This window comes from Seriola lalandi, unplaced genomic scaffold (genome assembly GCF_002814215.2).
Source record: "Seriola lalandi dorsalis isolate HSWRI2012SDOR001 ecotype SW California unplaced genomic scaffold, Sedor1 jcf7180002054364, whole genome shotgun sequence".
In the NCBI taxonomy this organism is placed as follows: Eukaryota; Metazoa; Chordata; class Actinopteri; order Carangiformes; family Carangidae; genus Seriola; species Seriola lalandi.
In genome coordinates this window covers 244,011-266,663 of record NW_019524917.1, presented here as the reverse complement: position 1 = coordinate 266,663, position 22,653 = coordinate 244,011, and the positions used below count along the sequence as shown (strand labels likewise).

The 22,653-nt window shown below is 38.3% G+C and overlaps 1 protein-coding gene across 1 annotated transcript; it reads left to right on the top strand.

The window, feature by feature from the left end:
• Positions 1-780: 780 nt before the first annotated feature.
• Positions 781-18,251, top strand: hcrtr2 (hypocretin (orexin) receptor 2). Its single transcript, XM_023408471.2, has 7 exons — positions 781-997; positions 12,837-13,015; positions 15,448-15,691; positions 16,561-16,676; positions 16,789-17,009; positions 17,290-17,411; positions 17,840-18,251. The coding sequence occupies exons 1-7, from the start codon at positions 781-783 to the stop codon at positions 18,007-18,009; spliced, it is 1,269 nt and encodes a 422-aa protein (XP_023264239.1). The 3' UTR covers positions 18,010-18,251.
• The last annotated feature ends 4,402 nt before the right edge of the window (positions 18,252-22,653 follow it).

The following is a 22,653-nucleotide window of genomic DNA, read 5'->3' as shown; positions in this document are numbered from 1 at the left end:
AGTATTTATTTGCACTAGTGATGGTATTTTCCCAGGTTGTTTTGTTAATGTCCATCTCATTATAGTTACATAATACAGTGTTTGTTTTGCACCACTTCCTTTCTTTTTCTTAATGTGTACAGTTGTCTCCCACATGTTGTGTGTTCTTTGTAGTGTAGTCTATTTCTGTCCCCTGGGGACAAGTAAAGTTTGAATTGAATTGAATTGAATTGAATTGAATATGCCCCATGGAAGTGCTGAAATAAAAATAAAAGTTTGAATTGAATATCACATTAAAGAAAGTCTAGAGAGAACATTTGCAGATATATAGGTGATATAAAATAACCTGAAATATGATAGGCCACTGAACCAGTTTGTCAGATTTCTGTGGGAATGCTTAAATGTTCATATCAGAAAATAGCACAGGCTGGAACACACATACAAGACCAGACAATAAGTTTTTTCCCCCCTATAATCCCTCTGCCTCTCCTCTCAGACTTGGCCCCTTCTCCTTTTTTTTTTTTTTTTTTTTTTATCCCCTTTTCTGTCCTTTGAGGAGAAGTGCGGTGGGCAGTATATCTCACAGCTCCTTGCTGGCCACAATCAGCTGTGTTGTTGGTGTTTGACCCTGCTGTTGTGGCCGAGCTCAAGAAACAGAGGAGAAAATCAACGTCACACCGACGGGGTCTGTGGAGCGCGTTATTATCGCGTCCCTATTGGCAGTCTGCTCAACAACCTGCGGTCACTGCAGACACACGATTAACAGCGGGAATACAACAAGACACACTAACAGCTCGAAGGATGTCTGGCATCACTGGGAATATGGATTGCGAGGATTGTATATCTTCTGCATATGTGGCCAACAGCACGGAGTTTCATCTGCACTCCACTGTGGATGAGGACGATGAACTTCTGAGATACATCTGGAGAGAGTACTTACACCCCAAGCAGTATGAATGGGTGCTGATTGTGGCTTACATTGTTGTGTTCTTCGTTTCACTCATTGGAAACTCGCTTGGTAGGTTCAATCTTTGATATATTTCTTTCCCCACAGATACTTTGAATAACTTTTTCTCTCTCTATTTTTTGGAGCATATGAAGTAGTGCGTTGCTGCAAAGGAAATGAAATGGAATGGTACAGTAATGAAAGATGTATCATAGTAGACCACAGTTTGTCTTTAATCGCAGTGGTGCAGCTGCTGGTGGAGAGAGCTCAGGGAGGAGACGTCACAGAGCGCAGAGTCTCTCAGTGCAGCCGCAGATTATCAAAGGTAGATTGTATAAATAATATCTCTTAACCTGTATTCCAGAGAGGGAGGCTGTGCGCGTCCACGGGCGCACTTTTCTCGCACTAAAAGAAATGGAGGGGGGGGGGGGGGGGGGGGGTTGTTCTGCAGATTGACGTAATAAATCACGATGTTGTCATTGTTTTGTCTTTTTCTCTCAGTTTCTTTTATTCATTTCATTTTTAATTTTATTTTTTTATTGTGCTGTTCCGCTGCTGTTTTGTAGTTTAGGAGGGAAATGCTGTGCAGAAGGCAAATCTACCATTGAACCTGTGTGTGTGTGTGTGTGTGTGTGTGTGTGTGTGTGTGTGTGTGTGTGTCATTTTTTTTTTTTTTTTCTTTTCTTTTTTTTTTTTTTTTTTTACATATTACTGTGTAATAGTCCACTGGTGGAGTTTCTGTTACACGCACACACGCACACAGAGAAGTTCGCTTGTGGGACATTTCAGGCGCTCTCGGGGGCCCTCTGGTGGCCACGGGTACTCTGCGGCAACCTGCTGATTTCCCATTTGCAGTTTTATTCATCTCGGCCTCGACTCTTTCTGTGCAGATTTGTGTCGTTCATCTCACTGCAGGAGTCCTCCTTCTTTTATCATCTGAAGGCCATTTTCATCATAAATAAAATCACATTCTTCTGAGGCAGCAGTTATGGCTCAGCAGTTTATCTATGTGCACTTAAGACACGAAATAAATCGATAAATAACACGTGAAATAATCTAAGGAAATTGACGTTTTATTTATACACCATTTTGCTGATGCCAGGCTGTCATGCCACACCATTTAATTCAAGCTAACTTTGGATGAAATCTTGCAGCACAAATAAAACAGAAACTAAAATACTTAATGATTTTACATATTTAAAAGACTCTTTTTTATTTTTTTATAAAAAGCTTTTTAATAAAAGCTCTATAGTTTACTCATCAATAGTACTATCTTTAGGAGCAACACAAATGTCAAATGCTGCAGACAACTTAGCAATAATCTATCCTGCCTTACAGCTCAGTCCAGCAGGTCTCACAATCTAATGGACTGATCGACTGGCAATAACACAGGCACGGCACAAGTTATGACAGAAATGAGACATAGTTTCAATCAGCAGTTTCAATCAACTCTGTAAAGTCATTGGGCTCCTGGATTTGATCCTCACAGCACAGAAGACTCCAGTAATACTGCAGACTTATCCTTTGTACTAAACTCAAACAGTGTGAAAGCCACAAACAGGCAACTACACAAGTAAGTCTTCTGGCTCCCACAGAAAAGAGCAAATGTAAAAAAAAAAAACAAGATATGCCTGTTAATATGTTTTACTCTTCCAGTGGGCTTCCTGTGTCTAGAGATAATTGGTTCAACTGCAGCTTCAATAATTATTCCATGTGTAGAAGTTGACCAGAAGATTAACTTGTCTTTTTTTTTTTTCTTTTTTCCAGTGAAATTTGCTTTTTTTTTTGTCTAACAAATCGAGGGGATGCTATGGGGAGAGCTGGCATGTGGTTTCATCAGGCAGGCCATTAGTTCCAGAGCTACAGCTGACAGGTGGTCATTATAACTGTCTCCATTAGATGAAATGCAAACAGCAGAATCAAAAGGCTTTTAAAATGATCTTAGCGTCTCTTTCTTTGTGCTTTTGTGCCCAAAACATTGTTTTCTATTGATGTTTGCAGCAGCTTTACCTAAAACTGGACACAGAGATGCCACCACAGTTTACTCACGGTAACTCTTCAGTAAAACCTTAAGATGTGAGGAAAGCCATTTGTCCCCTTCAGACTTTAGGAGAAGAGGGAGGAAAAAACATAACTCACGTTTAATCACTTTAACTTGGTTGTTTTTGTTTTGGGATGTTAACATTTTAACTGCATGTTCTTCCTTACTTAAAGCTGCTATAAGCAAAATGTTGATCTGAGAAATCAATGTATGTGAAAAGGGATGCTTGTAAATGCACAGAGAACTATTACCTGATTCTGCAGTGGACTTCAGCTCCATGAAGCATTTTAGCATCTTTCAGGTAATTATTTGTTGTCTTGGTTTGATTCTCATCAGCATCATTTCCAGCCCTAACAGGGAGGAAAAGCTCTGATAAACCCTCTGTATGCTGCAGGCCCAGCACAAGACAGCAAACCGTAAACATTAGCAACTAGCTGGAAAACACAGTGGAGCCTGGTCTTAGTTTCATGAGCAACTCAAAATTAATGATAGTGTTGTGCAAACAGGCAACCCTAAAATGCCAAAGAAAAAAAAAAATCAGCTAATGCAGGTTTAATTAATAAGCCAATTACCTGTATGCCCAGAGGTGGCCAGCAGGGGCCAATTTAGATAATAGGTAATGTATTATAATAATTTATTTTATTTATGTTTAACATGAATTTCCCTTAGGGGATAAATAAAGTGTCTATCTATCTATCTATCTATCTATCTATCTATCTATCTATCTATCTATCTATCTATCTATCTATCTATATGCCGCCAAATGTGCTACAAGCTGATCTCCACCTGTTAGATATTATAGAGTACCAAAGTTCAGCCAGTATTTTAATTGTGACTATAAAAGCAGGAGATCAAAGAGGAGCTGTGTCTTTTTTCAGTTCAATTCAAGCAGGTGTATATAATTGTTTCTGTGGCAGCCACCCATAGGCCAGAGCACACCTAGTGCAAGTTTATAGGCGTCAATTACTTCCTGGTTTGTGGTGAGTTCATTACTTACAGACCTCAGCTCATTCTTTTTTTTGTGTGTGTGCCAATGTCTCAGATCTGGCTTGCTGACGGAGGATTTCATCTTGTGTTGTGCTGAAATCAAACAGCATTTTTAAAAAAGAACTAGTTCCCAACTGGCCAACCTGCAAAACATGCTAATGTGTACTCATAAACTTAACTTTTCTATAATAATTCATAATCTTTTATTAATTGTAATGGTGAAAGCAAATGTCCAAAAATGTGAGTATGTAATAGCAAATGCATGTGGTCAGAATGGATAATGGAGGAGATCTTTAAAACCGTTTATATGCACAAAGACTCATTTTCCACAGAGACACAGTGATGGAATATGGATGCAGCCATCCAAACTGAACTTATCACTGTGTAGGATATAAAAGAATAGCAGCACAATTCATTTGCAACAGTACCTTTTACTCATTTCTGATAGTGTATAGTAGCTACCTGGTGTTTGTTAGAAGCCCCGTTGTTATACCCTGGGTTGGACATTGATTACATTTCCATTTATGTCATGGAAAGCACTCCGGGCTCAAAAGCACTTATATGTTATACTGTATTTTTGTCCATTATGGGATGTTGTGTAAATGCTGCTCCATTTTTCCTCACAGTTGACTGATTGTTCTTTAATATTTTTTGAGCCAAAAGCCTGAGCAGAACTTGCAGTATGGTCTGCAGCATTAGTTACCACAACAACGGAGAGCTGTTTGAATTCGAGCCACCTCAGTGAGACCAGATCAACCCCACTAATCCTGCTTTGTGAGAAAGGCTCCTGTTTTCATGGCTAATTTGATAGTAAACAGTTGCCTACTAAAACATGCAGTGGAAACAAAACAACACGCACATCCGGTTGGATTGCGTTTGTGGCCGCCGGCTGGCATTAGATTCCAAGGCTTCGGGACTAGATTCTTGGGGAAATGAAGTCAGCTGTGATGTGGATGGATCCTTTGGTCAATGGCTTTATGTCATATATTTCCATTGGCCCTTTTTACTACTCTTTCAGAGTTTGTTTATACAAAGATTTTGAATTATAATATACTGAAAGTCAAAATTTTGTTGTTCAAGAGCCTGAAAATGATGGTGCTGTGAATTTAATGGATTTAATGGAATATTTCGACCTCACAGAAATCTTTTCTTGGGCTTTGTTAAATAAAATGGGTTTCACCTCGACGAAGTTAGACTGAAGTGTGCTTGAGTTTTTGATGTGGCAGCTGTAAAAAAAATTTTGGGATGTGTACACTCTCCATGCTGCTTGTCCCAGACCTGAAATGAAATGGCTTTGAGACTGTAATTTTCCTCAGTGGTTTGACGTGATTTGAAATAGGATGCTGAGACAGGACTTAACATTGAGAGGGACTTGATTAAAGAGGTCAACAATGGGCAGGACAAAGAATAGTCACTGAGGATCAATCAACTCCTCCATCATCTGTTTTTTATGGCAGAGGACGAAAAAGATATGTGTTGCCATTCCCAGGCCTAAGCTCTGTTATGTTTGAGCCTTTGGCAGCAGGAAAAACAGTAGCTGGCAATGCTGTTACAAACTGACGATCAGACAAGAACCTCAGACGCACTTGTTGATGATATAGTAATTGGTAGCTTGGCAGACCTGCAGCTTGATCGAAAGGCTTACACAAAACTCCAAACTAAAAAATATTGCTGAAGTTGTTTTGTGCACCCATGGTGCAAGAGTCTTTAGAATACTTTACAGTAAGTCAAATAGTACTTCTCTTTTGTATATTGCATAAGAAGTCATGTCCTTACGCTGCTTCTATAGAGGCAATGCATGCGAAAATCGGGAGGAGCTGTTGTTGTGCAATCGACTGCACAAACAGATTCAGAAAGAGTTCACTGAGGAAACTGCAGCAGGATGAATTGAAGAGATGGGCTGGTTAACATGAACTAATCAAGCACACAACTGTGTGAATAACACACGTCATAACCATTACAAACCTGTCTGCAGAAGACCATAATGTCCTGTCAAGTATTCTTGATTTTGATCGGGTTCGGCTAAGAGCAACGGCAACAATTACATTTTCAGTATTGCCACCACTGTTGTTTGGCACCAATTATTAGTCTATATTGGTGTTATGTAGATATGACAATTAGAGTACTTTATAATTATTTAAGAACATTTTACAATTCTCAGCTTTTATTTTGAAGGCCAGTGGCACAAAACAGAGAGTTATATTGTTGCTGGTCCTCAGATTCTCCAATCCACATGTTGAAGTGTTGTTGGGCAAGACACTGAAGCCAGCACCTCACAAAGTAGTTCCCTGCCATCAGTGTGAATGAAAGGCAAACTGAATTGCCTTGGATAAAAGCACGATATAAATGCTGCTATTTATTCTCTTTTGTGTGTGATTGATTAGTAGCACTGACATTCACTGGCTTGTTCATCAGTTGTTTAGCTGCTTGCTGACTGGCAACATCTAATCATAATCATACAGGTGTACAAGGTGACCATTACAGCCGCTCACTGCTACTCTGCCCATATGTAAACTCATGCCAATGCTGTTTGTTGCTGCAGCTCCCTCCACCGCCTAAACCTCCTCCTTACTGGTTACATTTTTGTACTGTTATTGTTCATTTAACTTACACTGACTGGTGTTCATATATTTGTTTATGAAATTGGATGAGTTTAAAAGCACAAACAGTACATTTTCTAAGAAGCATCTTATTTTGGTAGCACTGTCATTCAAATTTTGATCTTGAAGATTTATTTTTTGGCAACACTATCATGGCAGATGTTCACACCACATGTCTTTATGAAAGACATAGGAGTTGTCCTACTTTCCATTCCAAATAAAATGGCTCCATGTCCGTCCACTGCTGTTTGTGGAAAATGTTTATAACAATATAGTCTTACTTCTTATATTGTAGTTACAGTATAATAGTTTGTAGGCCTACATAAGATGTCATATATGTGCACACAAATTCCAGAAATTTGTATCAGTATTTGTATCAGTATTTATGAAATACTGGGAAAAAATAATCTCCAACTGGTAAATACTTACAGCAAATCTTTACACTATCTTTGTCATTCTTAAGACAGAAAGGTGGATGTGGGTGGTTGTGCTTGAATAAATGTGAATCTATTAGTCCTCTGGGGATTTATTGTTCGTCTGAGTTTTCGTGACAGTGCCTGTAACATCGTGGGGAGCTGTGAGAGATACACTGAGGAAGAACAGGAGGTTACTTGCGTCTTAGTCCGCGGAGCAGAGAAAAGAAATGTCCGTCTATCTTCACTAGCTGTTGATTTGCAAAAGAAGAAAGTGGAGGGAGAATGTTTGTTTGTTTGTTTTGCCCTTTCTTCATGTGTGTAAAATCACTAAAAATACCTTAATTAATTCACAAACCAAGCAAATGTTTTGATTGGCTCAGATGTTATCATTAGATGTTGTTATAATATTTTGACTATCTTTAGGTTTTCATTGCAGATGCAGTGATTGGATCATAAAAATGGTGCATAAAAAATAATGTCATTGACTATATTCTGTGTTTGTTACAGCTACGGTCTAGATTTTTCATCATGCTTACATAATTCATTGCAGGTCTACAGTATAATATCTATATTTTAAAGATTTGTTATCGTCCAATGGGGCTTCAAGGCTTCAAGAGAAACATTTGTGCTAAATAGATCTGACAGCAGTTGGTCAACACCAGTGAATTCACACATCACTGAAATAACAAAGAGCCATAGAAAACAGCCCAAGTCTGGTACCACAGTAAAAAATGCCACAGGAAATGCTCTGTGCACCTGTGACTCACCTCTACAGGTGTTCTCACTTGTGTTGCCTGATGAAAACTTCTTCTCAGGACTGTGTGGGCATTTACATTTATTTTTGACTATGCCTGATTGACATGACCCCCACACTGCTGTTCCAGCTTTTCAGACAGGCAAACTGTCATCTCTATCATTCTTATTAGTTTTTGTGTTTGATGATGTAGTGCAAAGATGAACTCGCTCACTCTTTGATTTCAGTGAGGAGCCAGAACTAATATGCTTCTGTTGCAAATGGACGCAAGCTTTTTATTTAATTTTTTTAACCTCACATAGAGTTCACTGTGACTGACATACAAATTATAAGCCCCTCCGGCATTTTGCCATTTCACAGTAGGAAAAGACACAGATGTAATTAACAACAATAAAGGATTAATTCCATTTAGCTGCTTCAGTTTCTATATGTTTGTTAATTAGGTAATTAAGTAGCATTAGTAAGTTGTTTAGTAAATTTACTTACTCACCGCTCTTATTTGCATAACTTCCAGCCATAGCAGGCAGCTATTTCAGACTAAAAGCTGATAATAGTTCCAGCCAACTTTATTCCTAGCACAGGTCTGATCAGACAGAATACTTTATACAGCATTCCAAAACTTAACCATGCGGATTTGAGCCGGTGGGTGTGGTTTCTACTTCATTTCAACATGGCACACAGCATGATACGTCATTTAAATCAATAGCCTGTGGGGCAAGTAAACAAAATACTACATGTACCGTCATACACATGGGTTTTAGTAGCTTAATCCAAATGATGGTAGAGACATACTTAACTGAAATAAGCATAGAAGGCCTCTTCTCTCTGTCTCTTGTGCACTTGAACACCTGGGACCTTCTTGTTACACCCCTCAGGCGAGGTGAGGTGATTGTCCACTCTGCCTGCTGTGGTTCTCAGTCCTGCATCCACCCGTAGGTGGTTCAGTTCATTCACTCTACACAATAAATCAGGATCCAGGTGGTAGAGGCAAATATACATACATAATATAATCCTCCCTGATTTAAAACTTTAAAGTTCTTTCTACAGGGATGTCAGTGTACTATACTTATATTCCTCCTGCATATATATTTCAGGGTGGAAAATCCATTTCTGCTGCTTTTCAGAGACATGCATATTTTCAAGTGTCAACATACTTTTTCCGCCGACCTTACAAATCCTCTATGTCATATTGTACATTCACATTACCGCCCATGTTCCACCGTGTTTGAATTGCTGAAGCATTTCAAAAGCAACAGCTGCGTCCCAGGTACTTACTGTCGGTGTTGGGGAAGTTACTTTGAAAGCATAGCTTTGCAAGCTACCAATTACTTTACACTGGAAGAAGTTGAACTACTGCAAAAGCTACCTGAGGGAGATATCTACTTTGGTTAACTTAAGCTACTTATAAAAAGTAGTTCAAACAACTTTCGGGAAAAAAAAGATCAAACTGACGATGTAAGTTTGATACAAAATTAGAACAAAATAACCTGGCATAATATAAAAAAAGTCACACGCCAGTATATTGCAAAAAAGTGCCACAGTGTTCACAGGTCGCAACAAACAAAAAAACTAAACTACTCCGCTATTCATGGGAAAGTGCTGGAGTGTCAGCCTCGGCGTTGTAAACAATAACTATGCTATGGTATGGTATAAGTATTGCCATGGTGATTCTTCCTCAGACTGAGATTCAGGAGGTGTATCCACCTGTCGCTGTATCAGCATTGAGCAGCAAACTTAGCTTTTGTGCATGTGCTACGCAACGGTCGAGTGTATGGTGACGACTGCCTGACAAATGCATTACCTGGCCACGCCTTCACAGTGGTCAGGATGAAAGAGAGAGAATCAATGGTAAAATAAATACATTAAAAAAAAAAAGTTTCTATTAAATATGTTAAATATTCATATGGATATGGTGAACTTGACATCACTGTCTACCATGCTCCAACTTCTATGCACCACTCCAGGAGTTAGCAATCCCTCCTTTACCCCTACGCAAGCACATGCTCCTGGAGGGATGGTGTAGTCAGTCCACCCTCCTGGCCCAGAGGCTCCCTTGGCTTCTCCACCGATTCTTCGAGTGTCGTCTTTCACTCAGTGTAACTAAACTAAACCACCTCAGCTAGTCTCAGTTCGCCTCCAGCTGCAGGATCCGCTGCCCCCCTTTAAATGCCTACCTCCTGCCTCACCTGCCAACTCCCCTCCAACCTGGCAATCTACACGGACGGAGGCAGCTCTGTGCTGAATTCTTGGTGTCGGCTGTCTCCATCGTCAGATTTGTTAAACTCGCCTGTGTCGTCACATATTGTCTCAGCAGCAGAAAGGTTGAGGATTTTATTAAACCTGTTCCAACACTCATTGACCTTCACCCCTGAGTCCACACTGCAATGATACACGCCGGAACCTTGATGTCATGTCTAGACCATCAGCCCGACTGCACCAGGACATTGAATCACTACGCTGCACAATTGAGAGTCTGCTGTGTAATGTCCGGCCCCATCCATACTCTTTAAAAGAGCATTTATCAGAAATTTTGATCATTTCAGGGTTAGTCAGGACCTCTACAGTACCCACCCATAAGAAAGAAACCAAGAAACTACTGTCTAATGTTATCCATTTTATAGTTTTTAATCCTCCCTAGGCCTTCCCTACACCTCAGCAAGACCCTTCCCACACTTCTCCCCATATAGTCTCACCATCTGATCATATTCCCTTCTGGCCTGTATTTCCTCCACTGCTACCCAAAGTCCCAAATATATTATATATACTGCTCAGTGTAAGATCTAAGTCATTTGTGTGAAATTATTCTTTATTATCACTGAATCTGGATATTTATATGATAACAGAATTGTGGGTACAATCTGAGACTTGTACTCCTTTATTAGAAGCCTCTGCTCCTGGCTACTTTTTTTTTTTCCATCATCTAAAACTTTTGGGAAGGGGTGAGGGGGGTCTTATAGACATTATAGACTCCCTAAATCCTCCTTTGACTTCATAAATGAACCCTCTGAGCTTCTGTCAATAATCTTACCCAGGTATGACAGGTTTTAAATTTTAGGGGATTTTAATATTCATGCCTGCTGCACCTCTAACTGTCACAGTTTTTTCCATGATTGATTCTTTTAATTTCTCCCTCTCACCACTCATTGTCAGGGCCATACTGCTGCTCTTGTTTTGTCTTATGGTCTTACATTATCTGACATATTCTGGTCCTCGTATTTCACAGTTGTATCTTCTTTTCTTCGGCTTTACCAACTTCTTTTAGCAGCTCGCATATACAGTTAATAATTATTAATTTTGATATATACACTCACTCATTATAATATATGTCCACACCTTTCCAGGCAAGAGAACATGTAAATTTAAAATGCTACCATGTCATGAAGTTATTAACCTACTGCTCCTGTCATTTATAGTTAACTCTGCGAGTTCTGTGCTTGTTGGACTCATTTAGTTGTATTTCCATAACCATTAGAGGTTGTTCGTTTTATCATAATTTATTTCATCTGTTGCATACTCCCTCTGTCAAAGTTTGGTACTGCATTCATCTATTCTTTCACTGTGGCGTCGTTGTTTGTGTAGTTAGTGTTGTTTTGTTGTTGTGGCATGCTTTGTTAATTCCGCATGTGCCGTCAAGTGCTCTGAGGTCCGCAAAAGCAGCTCTGCTGGTGGTTCCTAAATCCAGACTATATAACAAAGGTGCTATCCAGGCCCCCAAACAATCCTCCAGAGGAGAGTAGGATGGCTAATTGCCTCTTAATTAAGTCCCTTCCTTAAACACGCTTTTATGCTTTTAGCCTTCCTGTGATCCTCTGTCTTACTGCTTACTTACTGCTTTAGATTTTTTTTGTTAAAGCTGCTAAACTACTTTGAAAAGTGCTACAAATAACATTATTATCATTATTATTATTACATAAATTTTCTTTCAAGATACCAAGTTTTATAATGATACCAAATGTGTATGCTTTTGAATAAATGATGCCCAGCACACAGTTTTCTGTTTGCTTTTTCTCATTAGCAAGCAACAGTGAGACATAAGTTAAAATTCAAATTACTGTGTCTGACTTTAGACTTTTACAAGACTCAATTATGTCAAATCCCATATAAACTTTCTGTTTTGCTATTTGCTGATGAAGTCTACTTAACAGAGGCAGAAATGTGGTTTATTCTATTTTTCTATGTAAGGCAAAACACTGGTTTATTTTTATTAATTTGTCATCATACATTTGTCGTATATTAGATATTGTATCAAGATACATTTGATGTATTGTGACATGTTCTGTTGGTTGGATAATAGATACAATCTCATATCAAATCTCATATTTTTGATGTGACTTTTTAACCAAATCTGACAGTTCTGGACACTGGATTACAGTTACGTCATTACGTAGTTGCTGTGTAGATTTGTGTTGCAGCTGCATTTTGCATAAATGGTACATATGCACACTATGACCTTTGGCTGCTTTCCACAGTCTTTATCTGTATATGGCAATGGATTTAGCTTCACTAAAGATTCACCATTAACTTTTTAGTTTGTTTTTATATTTTCTACTACCCAATAAATGTTGAAATCCATTCACGTTTGATCTGACAGAAGGTCACAGATTATTATGTTCGCTTGATTTGCTTTCATTATCAGAGAATCAAATTTGGATCTTGGGGGTCTTGTCTTACAATTTCAAATGAATGGAGACGCTGTCATGGCAGAGGAGGTCATCCATGAAGTAAAATTAATAAATAATTTAGGTAATGTGATCATTCACCAGTGATCATCATGTAAACGAATTGCTTAAAGAAAATGCATATAATCAAAAGAGCTGCTTAAAAATGATAAACGAATTTATGAATGTGAAAACACTTTACTGTGACAGTTTCAGCAGGAAATGTCACACTAACACATTAAAATTTAATTGTCTCTAAGTGATTTCTAAAGAGAGAATAGTTTGCCAGCAGGATCAGCGATGTAAACAGGAATGTAACTAGATTTTAATTCAAACTGTGATTGACAGCATGCCTTCAAGACAGTAGTGATTAACATTCAGTACCCTGGAATAATGTGATAAATATTTGCCTTTATTGAGTCTCTGGGCTGTCTTTGATTGTGCATCATTGTCAGTTTGTTTTGCAGTGTGGAAAAACCGTCACATGCGCACCGTGACCAACTATTTCATAGTGAATCTCTCCTTTGCTGATGTCTTGGTCACCATCATCTGCCTGCCCGCGAGTCTCGTGGTCGACATCACAGAGACGTGGTTCTTTGGAAACACTCTTTGCAAAGTCGTGCCTTATCTGCAGGTAAGAGATTAGCATCTTCTTTTGAACCAGGATATTAGAAATATTGACCAGATCTAAACCGCTCTTTTATGAGTTTTATGAACAGAGGGCAAGACTCTTGTTTCTGTTATTCATATATTTTTCTTTCTCTTAATTCATGGGGGTAAAAAAACCTCCCAGGAGATGTGCACTGTGTGAAACCTTTGATGTTATCCTGTGGTGATTTGACGCTTTGGGCAAGATTTTTGCCTCCTCCATTTTTTTTTTACATTCTATTGCAGCATCAACCCCAACAGATCTGCTGAAAGAAAATCATCCAATTTAAATCACACCGTAGGCCACAATACATCTGTACTGAGATGCTGAAATCCTACACTATCCTCTCTATATCAAAGTGAATTTGATCACAACCATGTCACAGAGTGTCCTTCTGAATCACTGACGTACACAAGATTTTCTGAATGGATGCAGCTGTAAACCACAGGGATCATGTGGACTAACAAACGTCTGAGCCCCCTTCTGTGCTCGCTGCAATCTTACCACACATATCGCACCTCGTGGCACTGGATTAAAAGTCCATTTGAAGGTCTCGATGATCACATTCACCCTGCTTGCTGTTGTGTGATTTTCTGCTGTATTGTTACTGCTGCTGCTGTAGCAGCACTTGCATGGACTATACATCCTGCTGCTTTTATGAGGCCAACGAGGTCCATTCAGGAGCTGATTGATTGTATTATAGCTAAAAAACCGACTTTGTAGTGAGACTGTTTTGTTTCCAAGGTTAAGAATAATTTTTTAAATAAAACTTAAGTACTTACTTATTTTACTTCATTTGCTTGCATTTAAAAAAAAAAAAATGAAAACGATTAGTTCTCAATTGCAAAAAGATGTCATAATCAACACTTAAAGTTCAGCATTTTTAAAATTAAAAAGCAACATATATGTGTCAGCTAAAATCTTTATAAGCAGATACAGCAGTTTAAGGAAGTTATTGTTAAGAACATATATTTTTTCTCTTGCACTGTTTTATTGATTTGTATTCAGGCCGTAAACAGGTCTTTGTGTTAAGTCTTACCTTCCCTTGCACTCTTTTTATGGCGACTGAGGAGCAAACACTGGTACTCACCATAGACTGTAAATAAAGATGGACGTAGCCTCTGTGACGTCACCCATCGGTTTCTGCGGCGCGTTTTTGAAGCTCAGAGCGGGCTGTTCTGCTGTCGCTAGTACCTGAGTCCGCTGAACTCAATACTCGATATCCCAGGGGTTACCGACATTTCTCCAACTGTCAACAAATTCCATTAAAAGGGACAAACCAGCAGTTCACTTTCTGACTTCCTGACCCTTCCCAGCACTAAGCTGATACGTGTAGGTTCCTACATACTGAAGATAGAAATCTCTCAACCATGTGCAACACCCTGAAACTGGATAAGAGCATCTCCAGCGTGGGAAGTTTCTCATGCATCAACATGTCACATCGGAAGTGGGTCCAGTTTCCTCATTCCATAATTGAAATCTTGCTTCATCTGGTCTTCTGTAAGAGCAACGGCATTTAGATCGTGGTGAGTGTAGACTGAGCTCCATCAAGGTGACAAAGAAAAAAGCCCCCCCCCCCCCCCCCCAAAAAAAAAAAAAAAAAAACTGAACCCTGCTAATCTTCACTCTGATTCTCTCTCATGTGGGACTTTACAGAGCTGGTGATTAATCGTAGGCCATTATCTTTCAGATAAAATGGACTAACTCTGTCTGTGCTTGACCTCCAGAAAGGTTCAAACCTGTTTTAGTGAAAGCCAACATTTTGGTGAATAGAAGTTATTGCTGTTCTGATTTGCCTTGGAAGTAAAAAAAAAAAAAAAAACACAGATAAAATCAGTCATTGTGATGCTACATTCTTCACTACACTATCTGCCCTGATGCCTCCAGTGAAGGACTGCAAAATTTATCAAAGATGTTTTACCATTCAGGCTTTTTAATACTAACCATACTTTGTCTGTGGGAAATTGCTCTGACTGCAAAAAAAACAGGTATGACAGAGATACAACACATTTAAGTCTTCAATATCTCTGTTCTGATCTCTACATATCTTTGGTCTCAAAATCTAAATGACTGTGTTCTGCTGCAAGTGCTGACAGTTAAATAGGACGACTGTTGGCTAAAGACTTGCATTAGAGCAACGTAATGTCTCAGAGATTTAAAACAAAGTCCCATCAACTGTATATTTTGAAATAATGCTCCTCATTAATGTGTACTATTGCACATAATCACCCCAAACTATGTTAATATCAAATTCAGGTGAATATCTCTGGTGTTACAGCTCAGCTGCAACCATGAATAAAAATAAGAAGCTGTGGGATCTATTTTCTGGGTCCTGACTTTAGAGTCCTGAAAATACCTTTCCCAAAATAGTTCAGTCACTGTCTAACTGGTGCTTCTTTTTTTTCTTTTTTTTTCAGACCATCTCAGTTTCTGTATCAGTCCTAACACTGAGTTGCATTGCCCAAGACCGGTGGTATGCTATCTGCCACCCATTGATGTTCAAGAGCACTGCCAAGAGGGCTCGCAAGAGTATTGTTGTCATCTGGGTTGTATCGTGCATCATCATGATCCCTCAGGCTATTGTGATGGAGTGCAGCAGCCTGCTGCCTGAACTCACAAACAAGACCACTCTGTTCACAGTCTGTGATGAACACTGGGGAGGTTAGTTCTCACAATCCTCCCTGAACACATAAAAACACTGAGCCAGACTTCTCACTTCATTAGGTTAGAGTAAACCTGGCAGGCTATTCATTCGATACCTTCGAAATTGATTGCTCACAGAAGACATGGTGGACGCACCTTCCGCAGCTGCAGGTTGAACGCGTACACCACTACAAGTCAACAAAGCTCAACTCCAATGGACTCAAAGTGCAACACAAATACTCCCTCAAAACTCTGAACAGGTTAGCAAATTAGTACTGACAACAGCCTGAGAAACAGAATCACTGGAGCGATGATTTAATCTTTAGTAAAAATACTATGATTCCCCCGTCGGTATGTGGAGACAGGAACAACTGATCTCGGGCTACAGATTAAGATGCAGATGATTAATAATATTCAATTCAATTCTATTCTATTTGTATAGTGCCAAAGCTCAACTTACATTATCTCAACGGTGAGGTCAAGACCTGACAATATGCCACTGTAATACACAAACGTTTTGATCATGTAACAAGAATTTTAGTTAGATTTTCAGATAAATACTGCACCATAACAGGCCTACAAGGACTAACTTCCACTAACCTGCAATGCAATGCACAAACAATGCTTTTCTTTCAGCCAACAAAATCCACAGTCTTAGAATTGAGAAGGCTGCATGCTTTTGTTTACTTCTATGTCAAGCTGAAGACCCGTTGTTTTAGAAAATTACTGTGCATTTTGGGAGATAAGTCTAAATCTAAATGTGCTGTGCAAGAACAGAAAGACTGACAGGCTTGGCAACAGTAACTGAGGGGGGTGGGTCTTAGGGAGAGATCATGCAGTTAGTTTTCGAACCAATTGTAATGATGTTTGTTTTATTTTCTCAACAGCCGAGATCTACCCAAAGGTCTATCATACCTGTTTCTTCATTGTCACCTACTTTGCACCGTTATGTCTCATGGTCCTGGCGTATATCCAGATATGTCACAAGCTGTGGTGTCAACAGGTTCGCATTGTTTTTAAAAAAATAAATTTTTGTCAGCTCAAAATCTCAGGGTGAACTGATCTTCTTCTGGCAGGTTTACTGTGCCTGATGTATGCACATGTTTTATTAACAGATTCCTGGAAGCACATCAGTGTTGCAGAGGAAGTGGAGGCCCATGCAGTGCTCGGCTCCGAGTCTGGGCCGAGGAGAGTCCGTCAGGGTCAGGACCAGCACGGTGTGTGCTGAGATCAAACAAGTCCGAGCCCGACGCAAGACAGCTCGCATGCTGATCGTGGTGCTCTTTGTTTTCGCCCTGTGCTACCTGCCAATCAGCGTGCTCAATGTCATGAAAAGGTAATAACCTCTCGAGCTCTGCTGCTTCAAGGATCAAAAGACATTTAAGCAGAGAGAAAGATCAAGAACAGAGGCTGTGATAAACCAGGGCTGACATTTTACATCTATTTTTTAATTAGGAGCTCACCTTGGTAGTTTCATGTATATTTACACGACTGAAAGGACTGAATTGTTGCTTGTTTTTTGCCCTCCTGAATTCAATTTGTATGATTCGTAGTATAGCGTTAAAAGCCAAACTGAAAGAATCTGCGGCTGATACCTTGTCCTGCTTTACCTGCAGAGTCTTTGGGACTTTCAAAAACACAAATGACAGAGAAACAGTGTATGCGTGGTTCACTTTCTCACACTGGCTCATATATGCCAACAGTGCAGCAAATCCCATCATCTACAATTTCCTCAGTGGTAAGTTTGTAACCTGTCTCATCACCTATACCAGTTGAATGAGCTCATCACTGCCCTCTAGTGGACAGTTTGGAAACAAACATACAACTCTGCTATAAATTCCTCATCTGATAATGTGTTGTAATATGTGAGACAAGATTATATTTATCACAAACATTTCTCACATGAATTCAAAGATGCTATTACATTTCAATGGCTTTGATAATGGCATACACATCTTAGCTATTACTCATAATGTATCAAAAAAGAAATGAAATGTGATGTATTTACAATGAATCCAGAGTCAATCAACTCTTGTAAACATTGGTCGCTGATAAAATTGTCGGTCTTAATGCTTATGAACCCTGAAAAATGTTGTTTTTGATACAAGTCGTAAGGAAAAAGTTCAAATTGAAAGTGTGATTCATGTTTCTCCCATTTTCCCCCAGGGAAGTTCCGCGGGGAGTTCAAAGCAGCCTTTTCTTGCCATTGTCACGGCCAAGGCCAAAATCGAACACAGGGGATAAGGACCAGAACGAGCACAGACAGCCGAAAATCTCTGTCAACTCAAGTAAACAACATGGACAATGTGTCACGCATATCAGATCAGATAGTGTAGTCTTAAATTCTGGATGGGGAGTTCTTAAGACCAGCTCATACTTCAAAGGACAGACTTATAACTGTTTTCTGAAGACTGTCTCACTTCTTTTACATGGACAGGAACACAGGGCATGGCAACGACTTGTAATTCACAGAAACTCTATTTATTATTTAAAAAAAAAACATTTGAATGTTTAGTATTTGATAACATACAGTATATCATATATATTTTATGATATAAAGTCAAGCGACATGATTTTCAGTTGCACATGCTTTTATTGTATTGTAAATGTACCATTTTGTGTTTATAACTTTATATTTGGTTCAGTGGCCAGAATCAGTAATGCAGATTATGAGGTTATGGGTTTTTACAACAATAGAAGAGCAGTTGTTATAGATAATAGGTCTTATAACTGCTCAGATTTGTAATTTGTCTCCTCAATTAGTTTATGTCCATCTTAAGTCTTCAGTGTAAATGCCCATGAATGGATGATAATGTGCATCAACATGTAAATGATGCTCAATCAACCATCATAAGCATCCATCAAACTACTGAATATTCAAAAGAATTTTATATTTCTTTTATTGCAGCTGCAAATTTGACCACTACTGTATGTCTTGCAAGAAAGTGAAATTAAGCATCATAAATAATGAAAACAAGACCTTCTCTCTGATCAACAACCGTTGAATCCTTCAACACTGGGTTGAAGTGACATGGAGTCAATCAGAGGTGTCCAAGCTTCAAAGATCCAGTTTTAAATGCGATGAAATGCTTGTGTCTGTCACCTCTGCTGACAGCTCCAGAGCCCAGCAGGCACTGTCGTCTCAGAAAAGCAGTGGCTGTCATGAAAACCAAATATCTTTTTATTGATAGCAAGCTACACTTTAGAATGTGCAGTCAAGAAACATGTCCTGAAATGTGCTTCAGAGATTTGTTAAATGATCCACAATATCAGTCCTCAGTATGTGTTTCTGACAACAGTGTTGCCCTTGTCAACTGTTTCAGATTTCCTTACTAAATGTATTTTTATTTAGTGGAATATCAGACTAATTATCCAAATAAATCAATCCCAGGTAAAAACAAAACAAAACAAAAGCTTATAAATGTATTTGCATATACATTGGTTTGCATAAATAATGAAATTATGCCACCAGAATTACAGCCAATGTTATCTATTGCCATTTATTTTATGATAGGCCTTTATAATATCTTAGTTTAAATGAATATTCATCATGAAAGCCTTAAATATGAAAACACAAAATATCACAGCTACTTGAAATAATCACAAACTAGTCTCATCAACAAGTTTCACAGTTCCTCAAATACTTTTATAATCTTCCTCTCGACGTTTACAGTGACTGATTTCTATATTGATCCTCACTTTTTTTCATAATCACATTTATACAGAGTTCATTTTCAAAAAGTGACAATGATAGTTTCATTACACCATCATAGTATTAGAGTCTGATCGCTGTCATTCGCCATACCCAACCTTTCACTGTACCCAGTTGTTACCTCAACAAGTGACTTTGCTACGACGTTGTTTAGTTTTGGCTACATGACTTTCATAGAAAAATAAGTTAATTACTCGTCATAACTTCATTTATTTTGAAGGATAAATAAATGTGTATCTTTATCTGAGAGTACATGTTCGAGTGTGAGTCTTTTACAGAGATTGAGTTGGCGTCCAGTGAACCCAGTCAGGAAATTACTCTATTGAACTAAACAAAATGTGTGACAGTGCTCTTCCAGGAACACCTGGTTCACACTCAAACACATTCACATCTGGACGGTGCCCAGTACAAAGGCCTTGCTCAAGGGCATCTCAGTGATGACAATGAAGCAGTTAGTCTTTTCCTTTCGCAACAAAAATCCTTTGTGCTTGTCCAGGGACTGAATTTCAATCTTCTAGTCTCAAGCCTGTTTCTTCTATATAATATTACTTAAGGAAGGACAGTGGAACTCCACCACAATTCCTCCTGCTCTCTCAGCTGTCTGAGTCCTGTTGAATAGTTCAGATACTTCAAAGCTAATATATTCTTCTCATGAATATTTATAAATTGTTAAATGTCGTATCAGCTAATGAGCCAGCATATGGGTGCAAAAATTATTTTGTTTGTGTCCTCAAACATTAAACCTCAGACCCTGATTCCTTGGTAGTTGTGTCTCCATGTCCGCATGGCGTTTGTGCTGGCAGCAATTAGACCCAAAAGCAATGAGAGAAGGAATATTAAAGCGGCCTCTCCACACAGTCCCATGCAGATTAAATACCAAAAACAAGCTTGCTGTCAGGGGAGCTTTCCAGTAGGGCGTATCACTGAAACACCGAGGGAGATGGATGGAGTGCAATCAACTGATTCGAATGGACCCGTTCACATCAGAGATTTCATTCAATGTAATTGCAGCTTGGGATGCAGATCAACAAACCTAGAGCACATCAAATTCTCACCAAACAAAGCAAATGGATATAAATGTTATGAAATGGAAAAGTTGTTCAAGTAATGATATTTGACATAAGCAAACACAACAACATGTATTAATCACCACTGTAATCAGCAGTATAGATAAAGTCTTCTTGCATATATCCAAATTGACACAAAATAGATAAACAAAAATTATGTGGAAACGTCTTGTCGAGTCAAGATAATCAAAAAAAATCAATTAAGCTGAAAAGCAATCAGGAAAAGAGAAGAGTAATATGAAGGAATTCCACAAACAAGAAAACAAACACTGTAATTTTGCAATAACAGAAAACAAAGACAGGAAAATTTCTGTTGAGTGATTTATGGGCAAAGCTAAACTTTATAATTACTGTCACTTGTGATGATGAATTGAGATTGCTATAAACGAGATTCTAATTGGTCAAAAATCTGCTTGTAGAGCCAGAAATGTTTCATTAGGGGTATTTACGTGTGAGAGTAGATTTGTAAGTCTTGGTAGATTCTAACTTTTAAGTCTACATGAAGATATTGCATTGAATTCTGTGTTGTTTCTGCATAGACTATTTTTTGTAAAATGTATGGAGTCCACTGTATTATGTGTATTGCAACTTAACATTTTGACATGCACTTTATGCCTTTTCTCCTTTTATTTATTTGCGTCTGTATTTGACTTCAATGTGAACCATGATCAGTATCAGAAACTTTACATTTTCTTACTGTAAGACAATCATTTGTTAATCACACTTTTAAACTCAGAACTTTCATTTCCCATCATGTGTAAAATAATTTTTTGATCTGAAAATCAGACTAAATGTCTGTAAACACCAGTGATGATGGCTACTCATTGTGATGAAATGTTTCATTCTGCACAGATGTGGTTTGTTTACAATGGAAAACCTTAAGAACACCAGTATTTTTCAGCATTTTGTCAATGCTTTATGAAAATTTTACATATCTCATATTGGAACCTCCATGTGTCTCTTTGTTTTTTCTTTTTGAAAGCAGCTGTATACTCTGTTGTTTTAAAAAGAAAATCTTTTATCTCTATAAATAGTTACTCAGTGAATGTGTTTCAAATCTTTTGTGCGTATTAATCACACTGTAATATGACCTGGCAAGTTTTTGAGTGCAGTTATATTAGAAGTTAATTCCAAATCATATCATGCTACCAAGCTATATTTCTGTGTTTTTTTAATCTAAATTTGTAATAGTCCTTGTCTACTTCATTTCTTTTTTTTTTTTCACTGATATTGCTGTTTTTGATTTTGTTTTGCTTTTCCAGCTGAACAGGAAGAGGACACATCTTCTGCATGATCAGGAAACAGTATTGAATTTTTGTAATTGGGTTTTCATTTCATACAGTGAATGACTGTAACCAAAATCATCATGTGAATCTCTGGCTGAAATTAAGACATAAAAAGTCATGGTGTTAGCAATCATCTTTTTCATGTTCAATTCATTTATTCATTTATTTGGAAACAGACTTTCTGATGCTTGTGCATTGTCTCCAATCCGAGCTTCACCCAGTTATCCCATCATGTGTCCTCAGCTCGACCTTCTCAGATTGCTTCATTAGTTCCTTGACTTGATATTTCTGATCTAGTGAACTCTCTTCTTTCTTGTGGTGGGGAGCAGATTGTAAAGTGGTGCATAATGAAATTAACAGCAACATCTCAAAAAAAAAAAAAAGTAAATATGTTAAGTTCAAAAATGTTTCCGTAAATGTGGTAAAAAAAACAAAACAAGAAACATAATTTTTAACATTATTTGGAGCGAAATGTGTGTGAAAAATTGCTGTTAATTTCAATATGCACCACTTTACAATCTAGGCTATACATTGTGTCTGTTGTCCTGCACATCTTTCATCAATAAAGTATCTGCCTATATGGTTTATCTTTTTATCTTTGAGTCCAGTCTCTCTCCAAAATGCACATGCAGTACAGTTACAATGAATTTTTCTGTTTAAATACACCAACGCAACGCTGAACCAGAGTTGCCAAGGGTTGCATCCAGTACATTTTCTTTAGATAAACAAAGTGAAAACAACCAAATAAACACAATATGGTTTAAGGCTGCAATAACTTATCTTGTTTTACCAGTAGAGGTGGAGTAGAAACAAGCTGTGAACACAAGTCTGACACATGTTAGCAGCAACATTATCATTCATTTGGAATTGTGTTTCTGGAAACCAGGTGAATTTATGTTCAATATTCAGACTCAT